The 20,065-nt window shown below is 39.6% G+C and overlaps 1 protein-coding gene across 2 annotated transcripts in view; it reads left to right on the top strand.

Moving 5' to 3' along the window:
* LOC136863967 (solute carrier family 12 member 9) overlaps positions 1-20,065 on the top strand; it is a 246,727-nt gene that overhangs the window by 49,360 nt on the left and 177,302 nt on the right. For both annotated transcript variants that reach the window (XM_067140433.2, XM_067140432.2), the window contains exons 5-8: positions 7,301-7,514; positions 7,598-7,867; positions 12,430-12,637; positions 12,932-13,130. In XM_067140433.2, the coding sequence (XP_066996534.2) occupies positions 7,301-7,514; positions 7,598-7,867; positions 12,430-12,637; positions 12,932-13,130 (891 nt within the window). The remainder of the gene's footprint in view (positions 1-7,300; positions 7,515-7,597; positions 7,868-12,429; positions 12,638-12,931; positions 13,131-20,065) is intronic.

The raw sequence follows: 20,065 nt of genomic DNA, 5'->3' as shown, positions 1-20,065 counted from the left end.
CACGACAAAAGCTGCGCATGAAAGGGCTCAGCAATATGCAAAGGATGGTTTATATGCCACAGATTCAACGACAGTGTTTTGCAAATATTGTAATTGCTGAATTGGTTGGGAAAAAAAGATAGCATTGTGAAACATGTTCAGTCTGAAAAACACGTGGGTAAGCGACGCGATAACGAAAGTTCAACCCCTGCTTCTAGTACGTCTCAAAGAAAGCAATCTTCTGTGCTTACACAGATATTTGTAAACGACAAAAATTTTCCAGAGATAACTTCTCGAAATGCACAGTTGAAGTATTTGCCAAAGCAAATATACCTCTAGAAAAACTGGAAAGCAAAGAGCTAAGAGCCTGGATTACTGAGTTTTCAAATGAAGAACGTGAAGTATATTTACCGGGTAAGTTTTAATTTCATTGATCGGGTACGTTTTAGGTATTACGACATCGAAACCACGTGCAAAATTGAAGGATACCAAATTTGAGTGCGATTTCCTTATCGAACTATCTTACCGGTATCCAGTTGATCCAATAATATTACGTTATTTTGTTATAATTTGAGGTCTTTCTTCCTTTGTAGAAGTTGCATCTGACCACCAGAAAAGAACAGCAGAGGCTGTAGTGGGGAAGAACATCAACATACTCTGTGATGAAACTGCAGATAGAATGGGCCATTGTTTTTATCATCATATTCCAAGTCCCAGCCAGATCGAAAAGAGAGCTGCATGTTGTTTCTGTGAACTATCTTGATGCGGGAAATGCTACAAACTGCTCTCGTGCTGTTTTAGAAGCTCTGCGCATTTATAGAGTACCATATGATGCAGTTAAAGTGTTTGTTAGTAACAGTGCCCCCTACATGATCCGGTGTTATAAAACATTAAGTGTGGTCGTAGGGATATCATTTAATGTATGTACAGTGCTGAGCACATAAGATCAGCTTGGTTGGCAATAGTTGGGTCGCAGTGATGACAGATTTAAATCATGTAGTTGCGATAGTAAAGTCTGCATTTTTGAACATAAGAAAGTGAAAATACACTGACTGACAGAGCAAATGCAACACCAAGAAGGAGTGGTTCGAAAGGGATGAAAGTTGGGGAAAAAACAGAGACGGCACGGACGAATAATTGATGTTTATTTCAAACCGATATGCAGGTTACACAATGCGCACGGCATCGACTCAGTAGGATGTAGGACCACCGCGAGCGGCGATGCACGCAGAAACACGTCGAGGTACAGAGTCAATAAGAGTGCGGATGGTGTCCTGAGGGATGGTTCTCCATTCTCTGTCAACCATTTGCCACAGTTGGTCATCCGTACGAGGCTGGGGCAGAGTTTGCAAACGGCGTCCAATGAGATCCCACACGTGTTCGATTGGTGAGAGATCCGGAGAGTACGCTGGCCACGGAAGCATCTGTACACCTCGTAGAGCCTGTTGGGAGATGCGAGCAGTGTGTGGGCGGGCATTATCCTGCTGAAACAGAGCATTGGGCAGCCCCTGAAGGTACGGGAGTGCCACCGGCCGCAGCACATGCTGCACGTAGTGGTGGGCATTTAACGTGCCTTGAATACGCACTAGAGGTGACGTGGAATTATACGCAATAGCGCCCCAAACCATGATGCCGCGTTGTCTAGCGGTAGGGCGCTCCACAGTTACTGCCGGATTTGACCTTTCTCCACGCCAACGCCACACTCGTCTGCGGTGACTATCACTGACAGAACAGAAGCGTGACTCATCGGAGAACACGACGTTCCGCCATTCCCTCATCCAAGTCGCTCTAGCCCAGCACCATGCCAGGCGTGCACGTCTATGCTGTGGAGTCAATGGTAGTCTTCTGAGCGGACGCCGGGAGTGCAGGCCTCCTTCAACCAATCGACGGGAAATTGTTCTGGTCGATATTGGAACAGCCAGGGTGTCTTGCACATGCTGAAGAATGGCGGTTGACGTGGCGTGCGGGGCTGCCACCGCTTAGCGGCGGATGCGCCTGGACCCCTCGCACGTGCCACATGTCCCTGCGCCAACCATCTTCGCCACAGGCGCTGCACCGTGGACACATCCCTATGGGTATCGGCTGCGATTTGACGAAGCGACCAACCTGCCCTTCTCAGCCCGATCACCATACCCCTCGTAAAGTCGTCTGTCTACTGGAAATGCCTCCGTTGACGGCGGCCTGGCATTCTTAGCTATACACGTGTCCTGTGGCACAAGACAACACGTTCTACAATGACTGTCGGCTGAGAAATCACGGTACGAAGTGGGCCATTCGCCAACGCCGTGTCCCATTTATCGTTCGCTACGTGCGCAGCACAGCGGCGCATTTCACATCATGAGCATACCTCAGTGACGTCAGTCTACCCTGCAATTGGCATAAAGTTCTGACCATTCCTTCTTGGTGTTGCATTTGCTCTGTCAGTCAGTGCATAATTATTTACAATTCTTAATGTAGGGGTAGCGTGCCTGCCTCTTACCCAGAGGCCCCAGGTTCGATTCCTGGCCAGGCCAGGGATTTTTACCTGGATCTGAGGGCTGGTTCCAGGTCCACTCAGCCTACATGATTACTATTGAGGAGCTATCTCACAGTGAGATAGTGGCCCCGGTCTCGAGAGCCAAGAATAACAGCCGAGAGGATTCGTTGTGCTGACCACACGACACCTCGTAATCTGCAGGCCTTCGGGCTGAGCAGTGGTCGCTTTGTAGGCCAAGACCCTTCCAGGGCTATTGTGCCATGGGGTTTGGGTTTGGTTTACAATTCTTAACATCAAAGTATGTTGCTTCAAAGGAAGCAAAGCTTTTTCCTGCACCTGTCATAACCCGATGGAATAGCTGGTTTCAGGCTGTCTTCTGTTTGAGTGCTTACTTTACTGATGTTACATTTTTTTCAAGATGTCTCACATGAAAGACAACAACTGTGGTATTAAGTACCTGACTGATCTGAGTGACCGCGAAGTGAACAGGCTTCACTCCCACATGGTTTTTGTCACAGATCATGCAGCTGGATTGGTTGACCTTACTGAACTTGAAGGGTCTCTGTATTCTACTTCTCATCTCCTTTCCCCCAAACTGCATAACCTTGATGCCAGTTTTACCTTCATTTGTGAGGGGAATTTTTCTGCGGCAACTAACGATGCTTTGCTTAAGCTCACTCCTCTACAGCAGGCTGCATGTAGAAACACATTTGTCAAAGCTGCTCATTCTTCACAGTGCAAGCTAGCCACATTGAAAGCTAAAGACCCCAACCATAAGCATTTTGTGTCAATTTCTCAAGCTTTGTATCCAAAAAATATATTTTTGAATAACACTGATAAATTAGATGAGCTTGAGAAATTGTTTGGAGTAACAGATCTCTCACGAAACAATATCTGGTCTGGTTACTGTCCTCTGAAACATGCAATTCAAACCCAGATGAAAGAAAGTGAAAAACGTGATTTCATGCTTGCATTAACTGCAGTTCAGACAGAGTTCATCATATTTGCTAAATACTGTCTTGAGTTGTTGTGGACCCCAATGAATAATGTAGATAGCGAGCGCGTGTTGTCTCATTACAACACAGTGGTTACAGACAGACGGTGCAATTTGAAAAAAAGCAATGCCAAAGTACTGACAATGCTTTCATTTGAACAATGAATTTGTATTGTGTGTGAACCAAGGACAATAACTGCACTTCATAAACTTGGAATCGTTAACCCTCCGTCGGGTGCACTTCTGAACTAAACAAAATCAGGCGCAGCCAGTTTGAGGGGCCACCCATATATTTTAACCCCTCCTCTCTACCTAATAGTTTGCTTAGGATCTAATACTTTGCTAGGATCTAAAGAAGGCAAATATACCAAACTAATGGGAAAGAAAGTGTTTATTACATGAAATAAAGCTTAAACTAAAACAACATAAATTGATCATTTATCACAAAAGAAATTTTAAAATTAGACGAATTAAACATTATAAAAGAAAAGAACTGAAATACAAAGGTACAATACACTGTCTTCTGACAGGGGACCATCATTCTTTGCCGCAGTTGTGAGCAGAAACCTACGATGAATCTTCAGAATCAGCACCTGAGTAACAGGCCTGGCACTGCAGTTTTACGTGGCTTAGACAGATCGGTTCATGACAATTATGACACTCTTAATTTGTCATCCTTCTGAATCCTGTTTCAGCCATGCAAGTACCACACTTGCGTCTTTTGGGAAGTATGAAGGAAGACGTTTCACATTCTTTTTGGGGCAAAAACTTTTTCGAGCGCAATTGCGGCTGAGTAGGCATTCCACTTGTGTTCAGACTTCGCCAGGCTAGATGTCCAATCACTAGTTGTTGTGACAAAGTTTTGAGGAAGATTTTCCTTCTTAGTGCTTCCACTTCATTTCCAATCGAAATCACTTGGGTGTTTATGCCGGCTATGTTCATACAGGCAACGAAAATGACCATCACACAGCGTCTTGTGTTCCGGCTCACATTGAAAGTTGCAGACATTTGGTCAGCTGTGTCAACTCCACCTTTGGTCATATTGTAGAATGTAATCCCTTGTGGTTTCTTCTGCACTCCAGTAGATTGATCAGTGGCATCAGTTTCACAGAGTGATGGAACGAGAATAACATTTTTCCCTTTCTTTGGTGTGTATGAAACCAAATTGTTACCATTGTTGAATCCGAACAAGCTGCTATGTTGATCCCTCCCTCTGACATTGACAAAACTGGGTGGCAACTGCTTTTTATTTTTTCTTACTGTCCCAACATATGACAGCTTCTTCTCTTTCAAATCATTTACCGGATCAATGTCTGAAAACCATTTGTCACAGGTTATGTTACGCCCTGTTTCAAAAATAGGCTCAGCCAATCCTTTGACCACGTCGTTTGGCTTATTGCTTACTACATATGGCTCTTCAGGCTGTCTTCCTGCACAAATTTCCATATTGTAGGTGTATACCATTCTGGCATCAACAAGAGAAAATATCTTTATCCCATACCTGGTGGGTTTAGATCGTATGTATTGTACGAAACCGCACTTTCCACGAAATCCTGGCAACATCCCATCGATTGTGACATTTTCTCCTGGAATGTAGTTCTTTTGACAGTTGTGAACAAAACAATCACACAGTTCACGGATTGGGCAAAGCCAATCATATTCTTTCCGTTGTGAATGGCTCGTTTGATCGTCAAAACGAATACAACGTTTGAGGAACTTGAACCGTTTTTATACTCATCACAAGGCCAAATTTTTCAAGCCCGTCTCCTGCTGTTCCCCATAGCTCCTCCAGACTCTGACAGTTTGCTCTGTAAGCTGCAGCCAGGTACAATAGACCAATGAATGCCTTAATTTCTATGAGGTCTGTTTCCTTTGCATCTCTATCTCTGGCAAATTTGTCTTTGACTGAGTCAGTATATTGGTTAGTATATTTGACAATCAATTCCAAAATATCTGTATTGAACAAACATTCCCAACATTGTAATATGGTTTTACAGTTTCTTGCATCTCCTTTTACACCTGGAAGGTGTGTAATGATGATGTAATGTTGTGCACGACGAACAGCAGCCGAAGATGGCTTTTGGGTCCACTTTGTCTGTTTATCTTTTCCAAGAAAAAAGGCATCCGCTATGTGCTCTTCTTCGTCTTCCTCACCACTAGTCCCTCCTCCTTCCTGTTCAGTTTCTGAGTCCATGTTCTTCAACCTCGTCCTCAGAAGCAATGTCGCTTTCTTCGCCCAAATCCTCAACTAAAGCAGGATCATCACCATTATCCTCAAGGAGGATGCTTCGTATTTCCGCAGCATCCTTGGGGTTGGAGACATCATACATTTTTTGGGCCATTTCAGCAGGAAATCTGAAACTAAAGACATAAATTAGTTATGGACATAACTTTATCAGGCGCACTCGGCCTGAGAGGCCAGGTTCAAAATAGCACTTATTTCTAAAGATATTGACAAATTTCCACACAGAACAAGCGTATTTTGAGTAAAATTAACCACTGCAATAAAAATATATTGAAAAAACTTACCTTCAAAATTATGACACAATCGGGCGCAGTCGGCCTCACAAGCCGCATGGAGACAGGCAGTCAACTGAGATACGGTGTCTTATGCTCTGCCACGAGTCAGGAAACTATTCGGAGGTGCGGCCTGCTAGGGAGTCAAGTGGAGGGAGGGCATGCCAGAACGTGTTTTCCTGGCCTCTCAGGCCAGCTGCGCCCGATGGGGGGGTTGAAATTAATAATACTATGTGATTATTTTAACTTAGTAAATAGATGCTAATTTTGGAAAAAAATAGATGCTAATTTTGAAACAAATAGATGCTAATTTTTCAGGTCCCTAGATAGTACTAATTCTGGACTATTATGGGAGCTTTATATGGAATCGATGGTGCACAACTTTCCTTCTGCAATTCATAGAATACCTTGTATTAAAAGGTTTGCACTTATCCGTGCAAGTTGCCTACGTGGCTCAAGTTGTATAGCTTTGAGTTTATATTATAGAGATGATGGGCTTAAGTCCCACCGTCGGCAACCCAGGAAATGTTTCGCTGTGGCTTCCCATTTTCACATCAGACAAATGCTGGAGCTGTATCTTAATTAAGGGCATGGCCACTACCTTCACAATCCTATTCCTTGACAGGCTATAATTTTATATCTTTATTTCAAAGTACAGTATATCAAGTTTTGGATTCAAACATTTAATTTTGAACACTTCAAAATCAAATGAAAGTATTATATTTCAAAGTCTGGATTTACTATTAAAAGTACAATTCCTCACCAACTTGTAGTCCATATGCAAGATTTCCTTTATTACCAGAAGTAGTTAGTCCTTCCTAGGTTTGAATGGAGGGATTTTTTTAATGATTCCCGTATTTTGGTGAAAAGAAATGTTTTTAACATTCAGGTCACAAGCAAATTAAGACATGTCCTTTTGGGAAAAGGTACATGTGTAATTGAAAGGGAATAAGAGGATTTACTTATATAATGTACATCAAAGCCAGGAAGATGAGGAGGATTGGAACACACATAAGCGTGTGTATTATTTATTGCTTTCATTTTTGTTGTTATATTTAGATTTTTCATACTTTTTAATTGATGTTTAATTAAATTTTTAAAATACTGAAATCTACAAGAATATTTGCAAATTCATGTAGGCCTATGGGAAATAATTCTGCAGTCATTTTGCATTTTTTACATATTTGGCATCTTAATTTCTCTGCTCAGTTGTTCCCTTGCATTGCAGCTGTAAGTTTTGTTTGTAGGTTAGTCCAAAAAAATTTTGCCCTTTTAATATAATATTGTATATATGGTGAGAGTCTTTGTTATTCATGATGTGTTATTATTCTCAGGTCGCTATTCCTGATGCTAACACATTGGTTCAGAATGCAACTGAACATGTGAAAGGTAATTTCACTGGCTTATCACTGTATACAATGAAGGAGAACTTGTTTCCAAGCTTCGGACGCGATTATTCATCAAATGGGGAGATTGTGCAGTTTGCTACTGTCTTTGGTGTTCTGTTCAGTGGAGTGACTGGTATAATGGCTGGGGCAAATATGTCTGGTGAGGAAACAGCTTTGTTACTGCTAGTTTTGAGTTATGTAACTTCTGTCTATATTTTACCTTAGTGCTATCTTGTGTTTCAGGTGAACTTAAGAATCCTGCTCGTAATATTCCACGTGGTACATTGTCGGCTGTGGCATTCACTTTCTTCTGTTATATAATTGTCTCTGTATTGACAGCTGGTACATGCGATCGCTTCCTTCTACAGAACAATTTTATTTTCATGATGCCTATAAATATATGGCCTCCATTTGTGGCCATAGGCATTCTTACAGCAACCTTTTCTGCTAGTTTAAGTAATTTGATTGGCTCTAGCAGAGTGTTGGAAGCATTAGCAAAGGATAATGTATTTGGTGAGTATATTTAGAATTTGCGTTTTAAAAATTATCTTCACATTGAGTTTTTCCAGATTTGAAGTTTTAAATTCATGGTATATGCTACTGCTGTATATTCTGTAATGGTCATTATTTCGTAAGTCTCATTCCTTTTCATTCCTACTAATTTTACAATAGACTGCAGAATTCATTGGGCTGTCATGTATAACCTAATGTAAGTTGTCATTGATAATACTGGAGTTAAAGGAAAAGTAAATTAATTTAGGTTGAATACTTTCTGCACTAAAATATTAGTTTTAATCGAAATATTACTAAACCTTTTTGACAGGTCTTCAAAATTATTCTTAAATATATAACACCACCTTCAGAACTTATGAAATTACTAAACCCATTTTAGTATTTTGAAATACAATCAGTCTTGTAGGCATTTTACAATACATATATTCATAAGCAGTGTATATCATACATTTATGTGCTCTGTGCTTTGATTTGTTGCTCCCAGCTAACCATCTGGATGACGATTGTGGAAACAGGTCTTTTTCTAGTTTATACTTTGAGAAAGGGAGAGAACACAAATGATCTCCTCTGATCTGAAGCTCAGTGTTGTTTGAAACCAAAATGCTGCTTATTGTGGACACTTTAAGAGCTGTCCTGAAAACATTAACTGATTGATAACAATGACCGAAAGAACCAGGTAGAACTTAGAAAAGTTCTTTATTCGTTTGTTACTGCACTACATACAATATAACGAAACATTGTACAGTACAACAAAAACTTAAATGTAGGCCAACTGTATCAGCATCAATTTAAATATTTTATTGTTGTGTGCCCCTGGTTTTCTCCCAGTAGGACATTAATAAAGCGTTCATACTCCTAATGTTTCTGAAAATGTACACTGGTGAGCAAAAAGAAAAATGCAGCACCTCAAATTATTTGAGAAACTGAGATCTATATACAGGTGTTTCACGTAACTTGTGACCTCAATGTTTTTGAAATGAAACAAAATATAACAAATCTAGTATTCTAGGAATGTACCCATGTCTGGAGCTCATGCAGTGGGAAGGTATACACAGTCCAGAAAATTAAATAAGTATCACTTGCAACACAAAGTTACATTTATTTCAATGGATTTATATTTATTTCGTGTAGCGAACTGAAAACTAGAGGTACAGTTCGTGCTAACAGGCTTGGTTTCACTTTTCTGAAATATGTAGACTGTTTCTACAAGACATATGCACCGAGCTCGATAGCTGCAGTTGCTTAAATGCGGCCAGTATTCAGTATTCGGGAGATAGTAGGTTCGAACCCCACTGTCGGCAGTCCTGAAAATGGTTTTCCGTGGTTTCCCATTTTCACACCAGGCAAATGCTGGGGATGTACCTTAATTAAGGCCACGGCCGTTTCCTTCCCTTTCCTAGCCCTTTCCCATCCCATCGTCGCCATAAGACCTATCTGTGTCGGTGCGACGTAAAGCACAAAAAAAAAGGACATATGCAGGCGTTGGTAATGGTACGGGGTGAAGGACACGTGATCTGGATGGCGTTCAGCGTATAATGTCACAACTTTGGTTGCATTTCTGTAACATTCGTTGTAACTTAAAATAATGTCTAGTTTTCTTATTACAGAAGGCCAGCACCTAATAGATGAAATGAAATGAACAAACGCCACCAAAACGGGGTTCAGTGTATTGATACAGAAAGTAACATCCAAAATGTTCGTGAAATGTGTTACAGTACGTTCTATTTTCATGTTTGATACTGATGGAAGTACAGCAGACCTAATCAGGAGACACTAGTACAGTGAACAGTAATAGGTGCTGAACTGATATTGGTTTGGTTCATGCAGGCTTCAGGGACATTGCAACAACCCTTGCTCTGAGTACAGTACCACACGTTGTATAATGTCGGAAACAGTGTCTCTGTTGCCATCCCTTAAAAGTCTACGTCTTTCAGGAGGTATGAGCTTTAGAAAAGTGAAACCAAGTCTGTTATCACTAACTGTACCTCTAGTTTTCAGTTCACTAGAAACAATGTACATGTTCCATTTAAAGAATGTAACTTGGTATTGAAAGTGATAATTGTTTATTTTCTGGGTGGTGCATACCGTCCCATTGTGTGAGCCCATGACATGGGTACATTCCTGCACAACTAGATATTTCTCATTTTGTTTCATTTAGAAAATATTTGAGGTCGTAGAGTTAGGCGAGACATCTTGTATATAAAATAAGAGTTTAGTCACCTGCCGGGCTGAGTGGCTCAGACGGTTAAGGCGCTGGCCTTCTGATCCCAACTTGGCAGGTTCGATCCTGGCTCAGTCCGGTGGTATTTGAAGGTGCTCAAATACGTCAGCCTTGTGTCGGTAGATTTACTGGCACGTAAAAAGAACTCCTGCGGGACTAAATTCCGGCACCTCGGCGTCTCCGAAAACTGTAAAAGAGTAGTTAGTGGGACGTAAAACAAATAACATTATTATTAGTTTAGTCACCGGGCGAGTTGGCCGTGCGGTTAGGGGCGCGCAGTTGTGATCTTGCATCTGGGAGATAGTGGGTTCGAATCCCACTGTCGGCAGCCCTGAAGATGGTTTTCCGTGGTTTCCCATTTTCACACCAGGCAAATGCTGGGGCTGTACCTTAATTAAGGCCATGGCCATTTCCTTCAAACTCCTAGGCGTTTCCTATCTCATCGTCGCCATAAGACTTATCTGTGTCGGTGCGACGTAAAGCCACTAGCCAAAAAAAAAAAAGTTTAGTCTCTACACTGCTCCGAATTAAAAAAATTATTGTGTTTATATATAACTTGTGTCCAGAGTAAGAATGAAATGCAATGTTCAATTTTCTGTCATGTCTATGTACTCTGTGTTTGCATGTATGTACATACATGTGTGAATGTACGGTATGTATGCTCATCGCAAGAAAATGGCTGAACAGAATTTAATGGACATCTCAATGTAAGTTCAGAGAACAAGGTGCTACAGTCTAGGCTATAGAGAATTATGTTCACGCTGGGTAAAATAGTAGTTTAAAGGAGAGTCTAAAATTTAATTCTGAAATATCTGTTATTTATGGCCCTACCAATAAATAATACATAAGGAAAGTTATAGGGAATACAATCTTCAATCATTTGTCGTATACAGTCTTACCGTACCAGTTATAACAGAGGTATTCATGGATTTAGACTTATGTTGCTTAGTCTATATCAGCGAGCATTGCTAACATGGGAATATTATTCAATTGTGTTAACTGGTGATGGTGGTGGTTTTGTTGTGATTGTCTTAAGGTGGAAAGCTGTATGATCATCAGCCCATATCGACAAGAAAAACTGTGAAGATGCCTGTCATAATGAGAAAAGTATCATGAAACTGTCGCTTGAAGAATAAGACACTGAGCAAGTTGGCCGTGGCATTAGGGACGCGCAACTGTGAGCTTGCATTTGGGAGATAATGGGTTTGAACCCCACTGTTGGCAGCCCTGAATATGGTTTTCTGTGGTTTCCCAAATGCGGAGACTGTACCGTAATTAAAGTCACAGCTGCTTCCTTCCCACTCCTTGTCCTTTCCTATCCCATTGTCACCATAAGACCTATCTGTGTTGGTGCAACCTAAAGTCAATTGAAAAAAAAAAAAAAAAAAAGACATTAACCATTAAGAAGAATCCTGTGTGTTTCAACACTGTGTTTCTCTCTTTTTGCTCAGTAGTTGGAGTGACAGACCGCGCATCACTTCATAATCTGCAGGCCTTCGGACTGCGCAGCAGTCGCTTGGTGGGCCAAGGTCCTTCAGGGCTGTAGTGTCATGGGGTTTGTTCAATTAGAGTGGTACTGGAAACAGAAGATTCAATTCACAGAAACCCCCTATAGAAACAGCTAAACAGTTGGAACAAGAGAACTTCCACATCACGACAAAGTGTATTCAGAAATGCTCTTCTCGACTTCCTGGACACAAAGAGAAAGGCCCCTCGAATTGAGCTTCCTCGAAAAATTTCAGTAACTCTAAACAGAGTGAGAAAAAACCATGAAAGATGTGACTAACTCCAACACAAGTGGGGCAAAGTGCAGTTACCAGTATGTGATTGTGGTGCGGCTTGACACACTAGCCAGCACATAGTGACTCAATACCTGCAGTGTTTGTACCATGGAAATATAAATTACTTTTTGTTGGCTGCTCTATCTGCACGTCAGTGGATTGAGCAATCCACATTTAAATTTGAATAGTTTGCTTTTATTACCCTGTATTCTCAACAATTTATTTTATGTGTAATGCCATGCACTAAATAAATAAATAAATAAAATTGGAGCAGAGCTTCTATTTTAATGTACTTTGCTGCAAAATACAATTTATTCTGAGTGGGTAAAATGGAAATAACCAAGATTCTTATCTTTCTTCAACTTTGGATGGGAAACTGTAATCTGTCTGCTTGTTCGACCACCTAACGCTAATCTGTTTATAACTGTGCATCTCTAACAATAATTCAGTGCTGTTCTACCCTGTGGTTGAATGTTTTGTAAAAGGGCATAATTTTTTAAAATTTTAATTTTGACTGAAGAATACATTCACATAAATATGACTGAACCCTTTCTTTCCAGGCAATTTACTCCAGTTTGTAGTTCGAGGGGTCTGGAAAGGAAATCCCATTGCTGCAGTTCTAGTATCCTGGATGCTGGTGGAATTCATTATGCTGATTGGTTCTCTGAATATGATAGCTCAGATTAATTCAGTGTTATTTCTACTTTCTTACCTTGCTACTAACTTAGCATGTCTTGGGTTGGAACTTGCATCAGCACCTAACTTTAGGTAATCTCTTGCTGTGTTTGCATGTTTGTAGAGAATGGATTGTAAATTACATCTGGTTCAGAACTAATGTATCTAATAATTTCAAATTATCGTTCTGTTAAACCTTGAAGTTCTAATTGGTCTATGATTGCTCTTCTCGTTTTAGATATATTTTATTGTTCAAATTGTAGGACAAATTGTTTAGAAAAAAAGGAGATCTAAAGTCTCTATCAGATCATTATTAATCGTTTGTAGAATGTGATATATATCCTTACAGGATCCTGTTGTTTATAGAAATCATGTGAAATGTTGCAGACCATCTTTCAAATATTTCTCGTGGCATACTGCACTCATTGGTCTCTTGGGCACATTGGTGATGATGTTCATTATCAACCCGATCTATGCATCATGCAGCATAGTCTTATGTCTAATGTTGGTGATTGCATTACATCTCTTCTCACCATCTCGGGATTACCAGTGGGGTTCCATTTCACAAGCTTTGATCTTTCATCAGGTAAGAAACAATTTTAACATACATGTTTGCTGAAAGAAATTTTGGTGACAGTAGTATTTCCAAGAGTCAAATAGCATAAAATTAGAGTATTGTATCACAGTTCAGACAGTTTGCACTAGAAAGTAAGACCTATTTTAGATTTACAGTCATTTCAAAAAACCTGTTTTGTGGGCAACATTTTTATACCAGTAGTCCGATGTGTCTTAAAAGCCAGTATTACTTGTTGAGATGTTAAACTCATTATTGATGATTGATAATGATGATTGTTGTTTAAAGGGGCTTAACATCTAGGTCATCGGCCCATAAGACTCATTATTATTATTATTATTATTATTATTATTATTATTATTATTGTTGTTGTTCCGGGGTATTCTGTGGAATGCAGAGGTGGAAGAAGGTGCGGGCTGGAATGGGTCTATCTACGATAATCAAAGATTAATTTAAGACTTTAAAATAAAGGATATATTTCTTTTCAGATCTTAAATTTAAACAAAACTCTTCACTTGGTGAAAGAATAAGATTTCAGGTACAGAGCAATTTTGGTACAAAACAGAAAAACCAAGAATTGGTAATTTACAATTTTGAGCTTCAAGCTCATAATTTACAGAGGTCCCAACATCGCCAATGTTGCATTTAGTTAGACTAGGAGAGATATCTCCCAAAACACAATTTTCAAGAGCACTTTGCTCCAACGGTTACAAGTTATGGCCTTGCAAAGGTATCACTCAATATTACACAAATATCTATTACATTACCAGAAAAGAGCTTACATCTTCTACAAATTCTGCCAAGGAGACTTCACTTCCAAACACTTATGGCCTACTCAAGGCAACTTTTACCTTTCATAATTTATAAGTTTCACTTCCGTATTGATTGTAGCTACAACATAAGATTTATTCTTAAAAACGCATTTTACTATCATCTCAGCATTAGTATATATTGTGAACCTTGTACATATATATTGACAATGCCTCGAACTGAACACTAGACAACTACCCAATTCCTCAAAAAGAGTGTCCAAGTCATTCCAAGACGCTCATACTACCAGCAGAGGAACATGGTGAAATAAACAATATAGTTATCGCAAGAATAAACATCCGAAATGTTTTAATCAATTAGCCATAAGTTTTAACGCAAAAATAGTGGACACTTCAAGAATACTACTATCAGTGCATACATAACTTTGCAAGTTCCAATTTTTACACTGATCAAAATAACAAAAACATTTGCAAATGACATGTCTTTTTATACTACGTAATACTTTTATAATCCAAGAAAAGAGGACTTATTTTACTATTTTAATTGTATCATTTGTTTTAGATGGTCTGTTGAATTGGACAATTGTCACGACTGTACAATATTTCCCATTGTGATGCTTTTTTAAGAACTATATTTGTAATTGTCAGCTGAGGATGACCCTTGCAGGGTCAAAACCGGTACTGTGAATGATAGTATGTAAACAAATGTATTGATAAGGTGGAGGCTCAAAATAAATCTTATGTTGTAACTTTTAACCGGGGTATCGAGTACCTATTCTACCGGGCCTTCGTGGATAATAACAGATTCAATTACTGGCCCAAAAATCAAAATGTGTGGAGGCGAACTCTTGCGCTCCTCAAAATCAGAAATAAAATCCCTACTTGGGCTTGTGGCCCGATGATGCAGAGGCTAACCCCAAACTACTGAGGTGACTAGATGGGCAAGTTCATTTACAATTTACAAGAGAAAAGCAGTTACAAAATCGTAGTCACCTCAAGATTAATTGAAGGGAAATTCGAGAGGGTAACGCACTCTCTATCCCCGATTTACAGTTTAAGTCCTTAGGAACCAAACCAAACCCCATGGCACTACAGCCCTTGAAGGGCCTTGGCCTACCAAGTGACCGTTGCTCAGCTTGAAGGCCTGCAGATTACGAGGTGTCGTGTGGTCAGCACAACAAATCCACTCGGTCGTTATCCTTGGCTTTCTAGACCAGGGCTGCTTTCTCACTATCAGTTAGCTCCTCAATTCTAATCACGTAGGCTGAGTGGACCTTGAACCAGCCCTCAGGTACAGGTAAAAATCCCTGACCTGGCTGGGAATCGAACCCGGGGCCTCCGGGTAAGTGGCAGGCATGCTACCCCTACACCACAGGGCCGGCTTTAAGTCCTTAGGACTTACATGAATTTTTACATGAGAAGGAAGAAAGTTTACATTTTAGGAAATTGACTGTTACATAGTTAAAGATTGGAACCTTCCCCTCGAGTTCAGCTTGTGGAGATAACTACAGAGATAGAAAACTGGTGGCCATTACCTGGGCTGGTGTTCTGCCTGCCTAAGAATGAGGACCTCCACCTCGTCTCTTAACACACACACTCAGTAATACGACAATCAGTAAGACAAGTTAGCTCGAAAAGGCGTCAGATTTTATACCTGAAAGGAAGGTTCTGAACTAAATCCGGACGCACCCTCTCATTTTATTGGCCAGACAAAAAGTTACAAGAAGCCTATGATTGGCTGAAAATTAAATATACAAAAATTATGATTGGTCAGACTCCCAAGCTGGTGGGATGATTAAGAAGTGTGGCAAACCTTGAAGTATCAAAAATAAGGAAAGTCAATTCAGTTCAGAAAATCTATAAACACAAAATTTCTTTAAATTTCTGGTTATTCCACTTTGCACCAGAGTGCATGTCATCATTCTTTAATAGCGGCATCTATGGAGAAAAGTCCAAACTTGGTGAAGTAGTTGTTGCAACCTGTAATACACCTAAAAAAAAAAAAAAAAAAAAAAAAAAAAAAAAAAAAAAAAAAAAAAAAAAAAATCCAGTCAGTTTAGGAAACTTCAAAACAATGCATTACTCTATCACTTTAGTAGTGACATCTTTTGATCAACGTCCCAACTTCTTGCACTAGTTTCAATTTTAATGTGCTAGGTAGCGTTCTTGAAGGCGCTTCATTTAAATACACGGGGTTGAGGTGTACCTCCTGGTATTATTATTATTATTATTATTATTATTATTATTATTATTATTATTATTATTATTGCTGTTGTTGCTGTTGCCAAAAAATAAAAATCTGTATGGGTCTGTCGCCTTTCTTGGACCTTGGGTCTAAATATTTTCCTCAGTATCTGCCATCCTTGATATCTTTGATGTTGATGGTTAATGATAATATCTCGGTAACATAGACTGCTTCTGGGAGAACGACTGTGTGGTAGTAAGAGTGTCTTTGGTGGAAAATGATTTCTTGTTGTAGATATTCCAGGTGATTGCGTAAGCTGTTGGGGCATTGGAAATAAAGGCTGGGTGACTTAGGTCCTTTAGAAATTTTGCGTCGAGTTCCTTTCGGAGTCATTGTCAATTAGGATAATGCGTTTGATTCACCTGATTGGTTTGGATTTTCATTTCTGTCTTCCTAAAAAGTTCTTCCAATTCTCTGGTGCATGGTTGTTGACTAGAGAATTTTCTAGTGATTGCCGTATGATCAATCTGGTATTTACCTAATTGGTTGATTGGTGATTTTCAGGTGGTCAGTTTCCACGGTGGTTTCTTACAAGTGCATATACATTAGTTGAAGGTTGGCCATTCCATGTAAGTTGATTGATGTCAATTGGCGTCGGTCTTTTTATATGCTGAGAAATTCCCGATAGTGTTGGTATTCTTGTTCTCTGACGATTTGCACTTTAATATATCCGAGGAGGATCTTGACATGGTGCTGAGGGATCTTGGTGAGTGCTAGTTTGAGTTGTGACCAGAAGTTCTCGAAAAAATTTTTGGTCAGGTTCGCTGTTGACTGGAGAGGCGACAGCATTGATGGCCCCTGACCATGCAGAGAGAGAGAGTGTGATGGTACGGAACACAGCGTTACACTCTGTAAAATTAACCCATGATATTGCATTTTAGGCTCTCCTAAACATCCAGAGAGCCTGGATATGACTGTTCCCCCAATGTTAAGATATCGGAAAAATTTTATGATCATCAGTGAACGTGAAATTATGAAAAGCTATCCTAAATTTCTAGTTTGAAGTGGCTGTTGATATCATCATCATAGCCATGAGACCTCCAGTTTTATGTGGAATCTGAACTACAGGGATGTGACTTTGTCGTTTAAAAATCCTGCATTCATTAGCCGCGATTTGAACCGCGACCACCTCAATGAGAAGTCAGCAGCTGCGCCACTCGACGATCACACCCTTCTAATTATGACCCTCTGCTCCTGTCACTTAACTTCCACACAACAACGAACAAAATTAAATCAAATAAAAACATTTTTCTGTGTAGAAGGCATCCCTTGAACTTACGGTTCCATCGTTGGTCGTCGGCCTTGGCTGCTTCAGTAGAGCAATATCGAACTCTTAGGTCTTGAGGTTGTAGTGGGTTTTTTCTGTCATTACATTGACCAAACGATGGGGTTCATAAGAGAGCCTAACTAATTTAAATGAGGAGCAAAAATGTGCTTACTAAAATATTTATTCAAATTAAATTATAACAAAAATATTTATTTAATTAGCCATAAAAATCACTTAATAATTTCTCATCATTTTAACGCAGTGACAATACATAACGTGTTATCGTTTTATTATTGTTTAACATTATATTTCAGGTACTTTTTAATTTAATTTCGTGTGGCTATTTCTAGCCGAGTGCAGCCCTTGCAAGGCAGACCCTCCGATGAGGGTGGGCGGCATCTGCCATTTGAAGGTAACTGCGTGTTATTGTGGTGGAGGATAGTGTTATGTGTGGTGTGTGAGTTGCAGGGATGTTGGGGACAGCACAAACACCCAGCCCCCGGGCCATTGGAATTAACCAATTAATGTTAAAATCCCCGACCCGGCCGGGAATCGAACCCGGGGCCCTCTGCACCGAAGGCCAGAACGCTAACCATTCAGCCAACGAGTCGGACATTTCAGATACTGAAAAAGTATTATAAAATTCGTGGATAGCAAAAACGAGAAAACGAGAATAAAACCTGAAAATCGGGCACCCTTGATCCAAACGATAACTTGAGAGTTAATCCACACGATCCGTTGAAAATCTGACCTTCAACAAGTAGAATTCCAGATTTATATTTATTTAAGGTTATCCACCAGTCTACTATCCTATCGGATATTGGAACATCCCCTGAATGGACCTTTAATCGAACCAAACAGACTATCAGTTGCTTTTGATAGGTTATGAAATATTACTAGAAAGCATGATGTTCATTACAAATTACCAGCAATTGTCACAATCAAAAATAAAATTCCACCATGTATTGTCATCTTGAGACACCCTTAAGTTACAGAAGAATCCTGATGCTGAAACATGCATCATCCCGAACAAATGTTCAGAAGGAACCAACAACACTTGATCCAAGGGGATCTTGCGTTGCGTCGTCCTGAAGGAACAGAACTGCGAAATGCAGGAAAACATTAATTCATTTGCTTTTAGAAGAAATGCCAAACTTTGAAGCTAAAGAAAAGTGATAAGTCACTTGAAAACTAAACCAACTTTTAGGTTATAAAACGATTGTCGTTAAGTTTGTTAAAATACAAGTCCACGCTATAACACAAATAAAAAGAAAGCTTTCCAAAATTCTCTAACTACAACTACCATTACAAATCTGTCTACCTACACTTGTCCCATTAAACTAAACTACAAGTGATCGCTAGATCAACGTCTCACATAAAATAAAGTGAATAACGAAAAATGAAAATGAAATATATATTAACAGCTGACGAATCGAAACCGCATTCGTAGTGTAATTCCTACATAAATCAACTAAGTGTCAACACACGGCATTATCATAAGATACCGGACATCCAAACAATAAATCTAAAAGTAAAGAAAAAAAAATAGAAAACGATAGTTCATTGAACTTGAACACGCGCGGCTAAGCAGTAAGGATCAGTCTCCGTTAGCTAGGTTTCCACGTGGGACAACCCTTACATTCCTGACATTTCTGATGCAACGCTATTATGGGAGCGCCTTCTAGCTAGTAAAAATTATGCCGAAACATGGCCTGAATACTACCTGCTAATATCCTTTCACATTCGTATCGACTACTGCAAACACTAACATCGTTCAAGTCGATTCGCAAAACTGACTAACCTTTGACTTGACTATATACAGAAGACGCCCTAATCCTGTCGTTGAGCCTACGTTGCAGTGTCTACTGATCCTTAAATTATATAATACATGCAGCATCCTAAATCTATCGTTGAGCCAACATTATGGTATCTACACATCATTTATACTGCCAGGCAAAGTCGAAACTTTAATCACAATCCTGGATATTTAAATCTAATCCTTGTTGAAACTCTAACACAATGAAATGAAATTCGCCACAGAATGAACTCAAACCTGGAAATGTAACTATGTCCATTTCTTAAAATAAAGCATGAAATCGAAATGAAACATGTCCGAATAGTTTAAGCTACTCCTCATTACAATCTCAACACATGCAGTGAAGTTCGATAAATAAAAACAAACCCAACACTCGTTTGATTTTACGTAATATCACTGAAAACAGTAATCGCTACCATCACGATATCCACGGCATAACTCAAGTGTGAGGCTCCAAATGGCCTTTCATTTCAACGTTCCAAACATGTATCACAGTGAACTGTCCAGTGAAATGCTATTCATCAATCTACACAAGATAAACTATCATTCTAATAAAATTCATTTTTCACAATCGCAACGTTTCTAGTCAGCGATAATTTCGTCTTGTAAAAATACAGAATGGAATTCAATTTGCAATAATCAAGTATTACCTCGACCGTGTGTCAGAATGTACTTTGATCGTGAGGTCGGCTATCACAAAAGTGCACTTCGCTGGTACAAAATAGAATTGTCACTTGGACTTAATTACTCATATAAAATAGTAATCATGGGGGAACATCAACTTGTGCTTAAAATAGGCGTTACAATACGCTCACTTGGTTTTGACCACCTTTAAATTTGTCAACTGTT

Source organism: Anabrus simplex, chromosome 2, assembly GCF_040414725.1.
Source record: "Anabrus simplex isolate iqAnaSimp1 chromosome 2, ASM4041472v1, whole genome shotgun sequence".
NCBI classification, from domain to species: Eukaryota; Metazoa; Arthropoda; class Insecta; order Orthoptera; family Tettigoniidae; genus Anabrus; species Anabrus simplex.
Note: the sequence above shows the minus strand (reverse complement) of the source record. Positions and strands in the feature narration are given on the sequence as shown.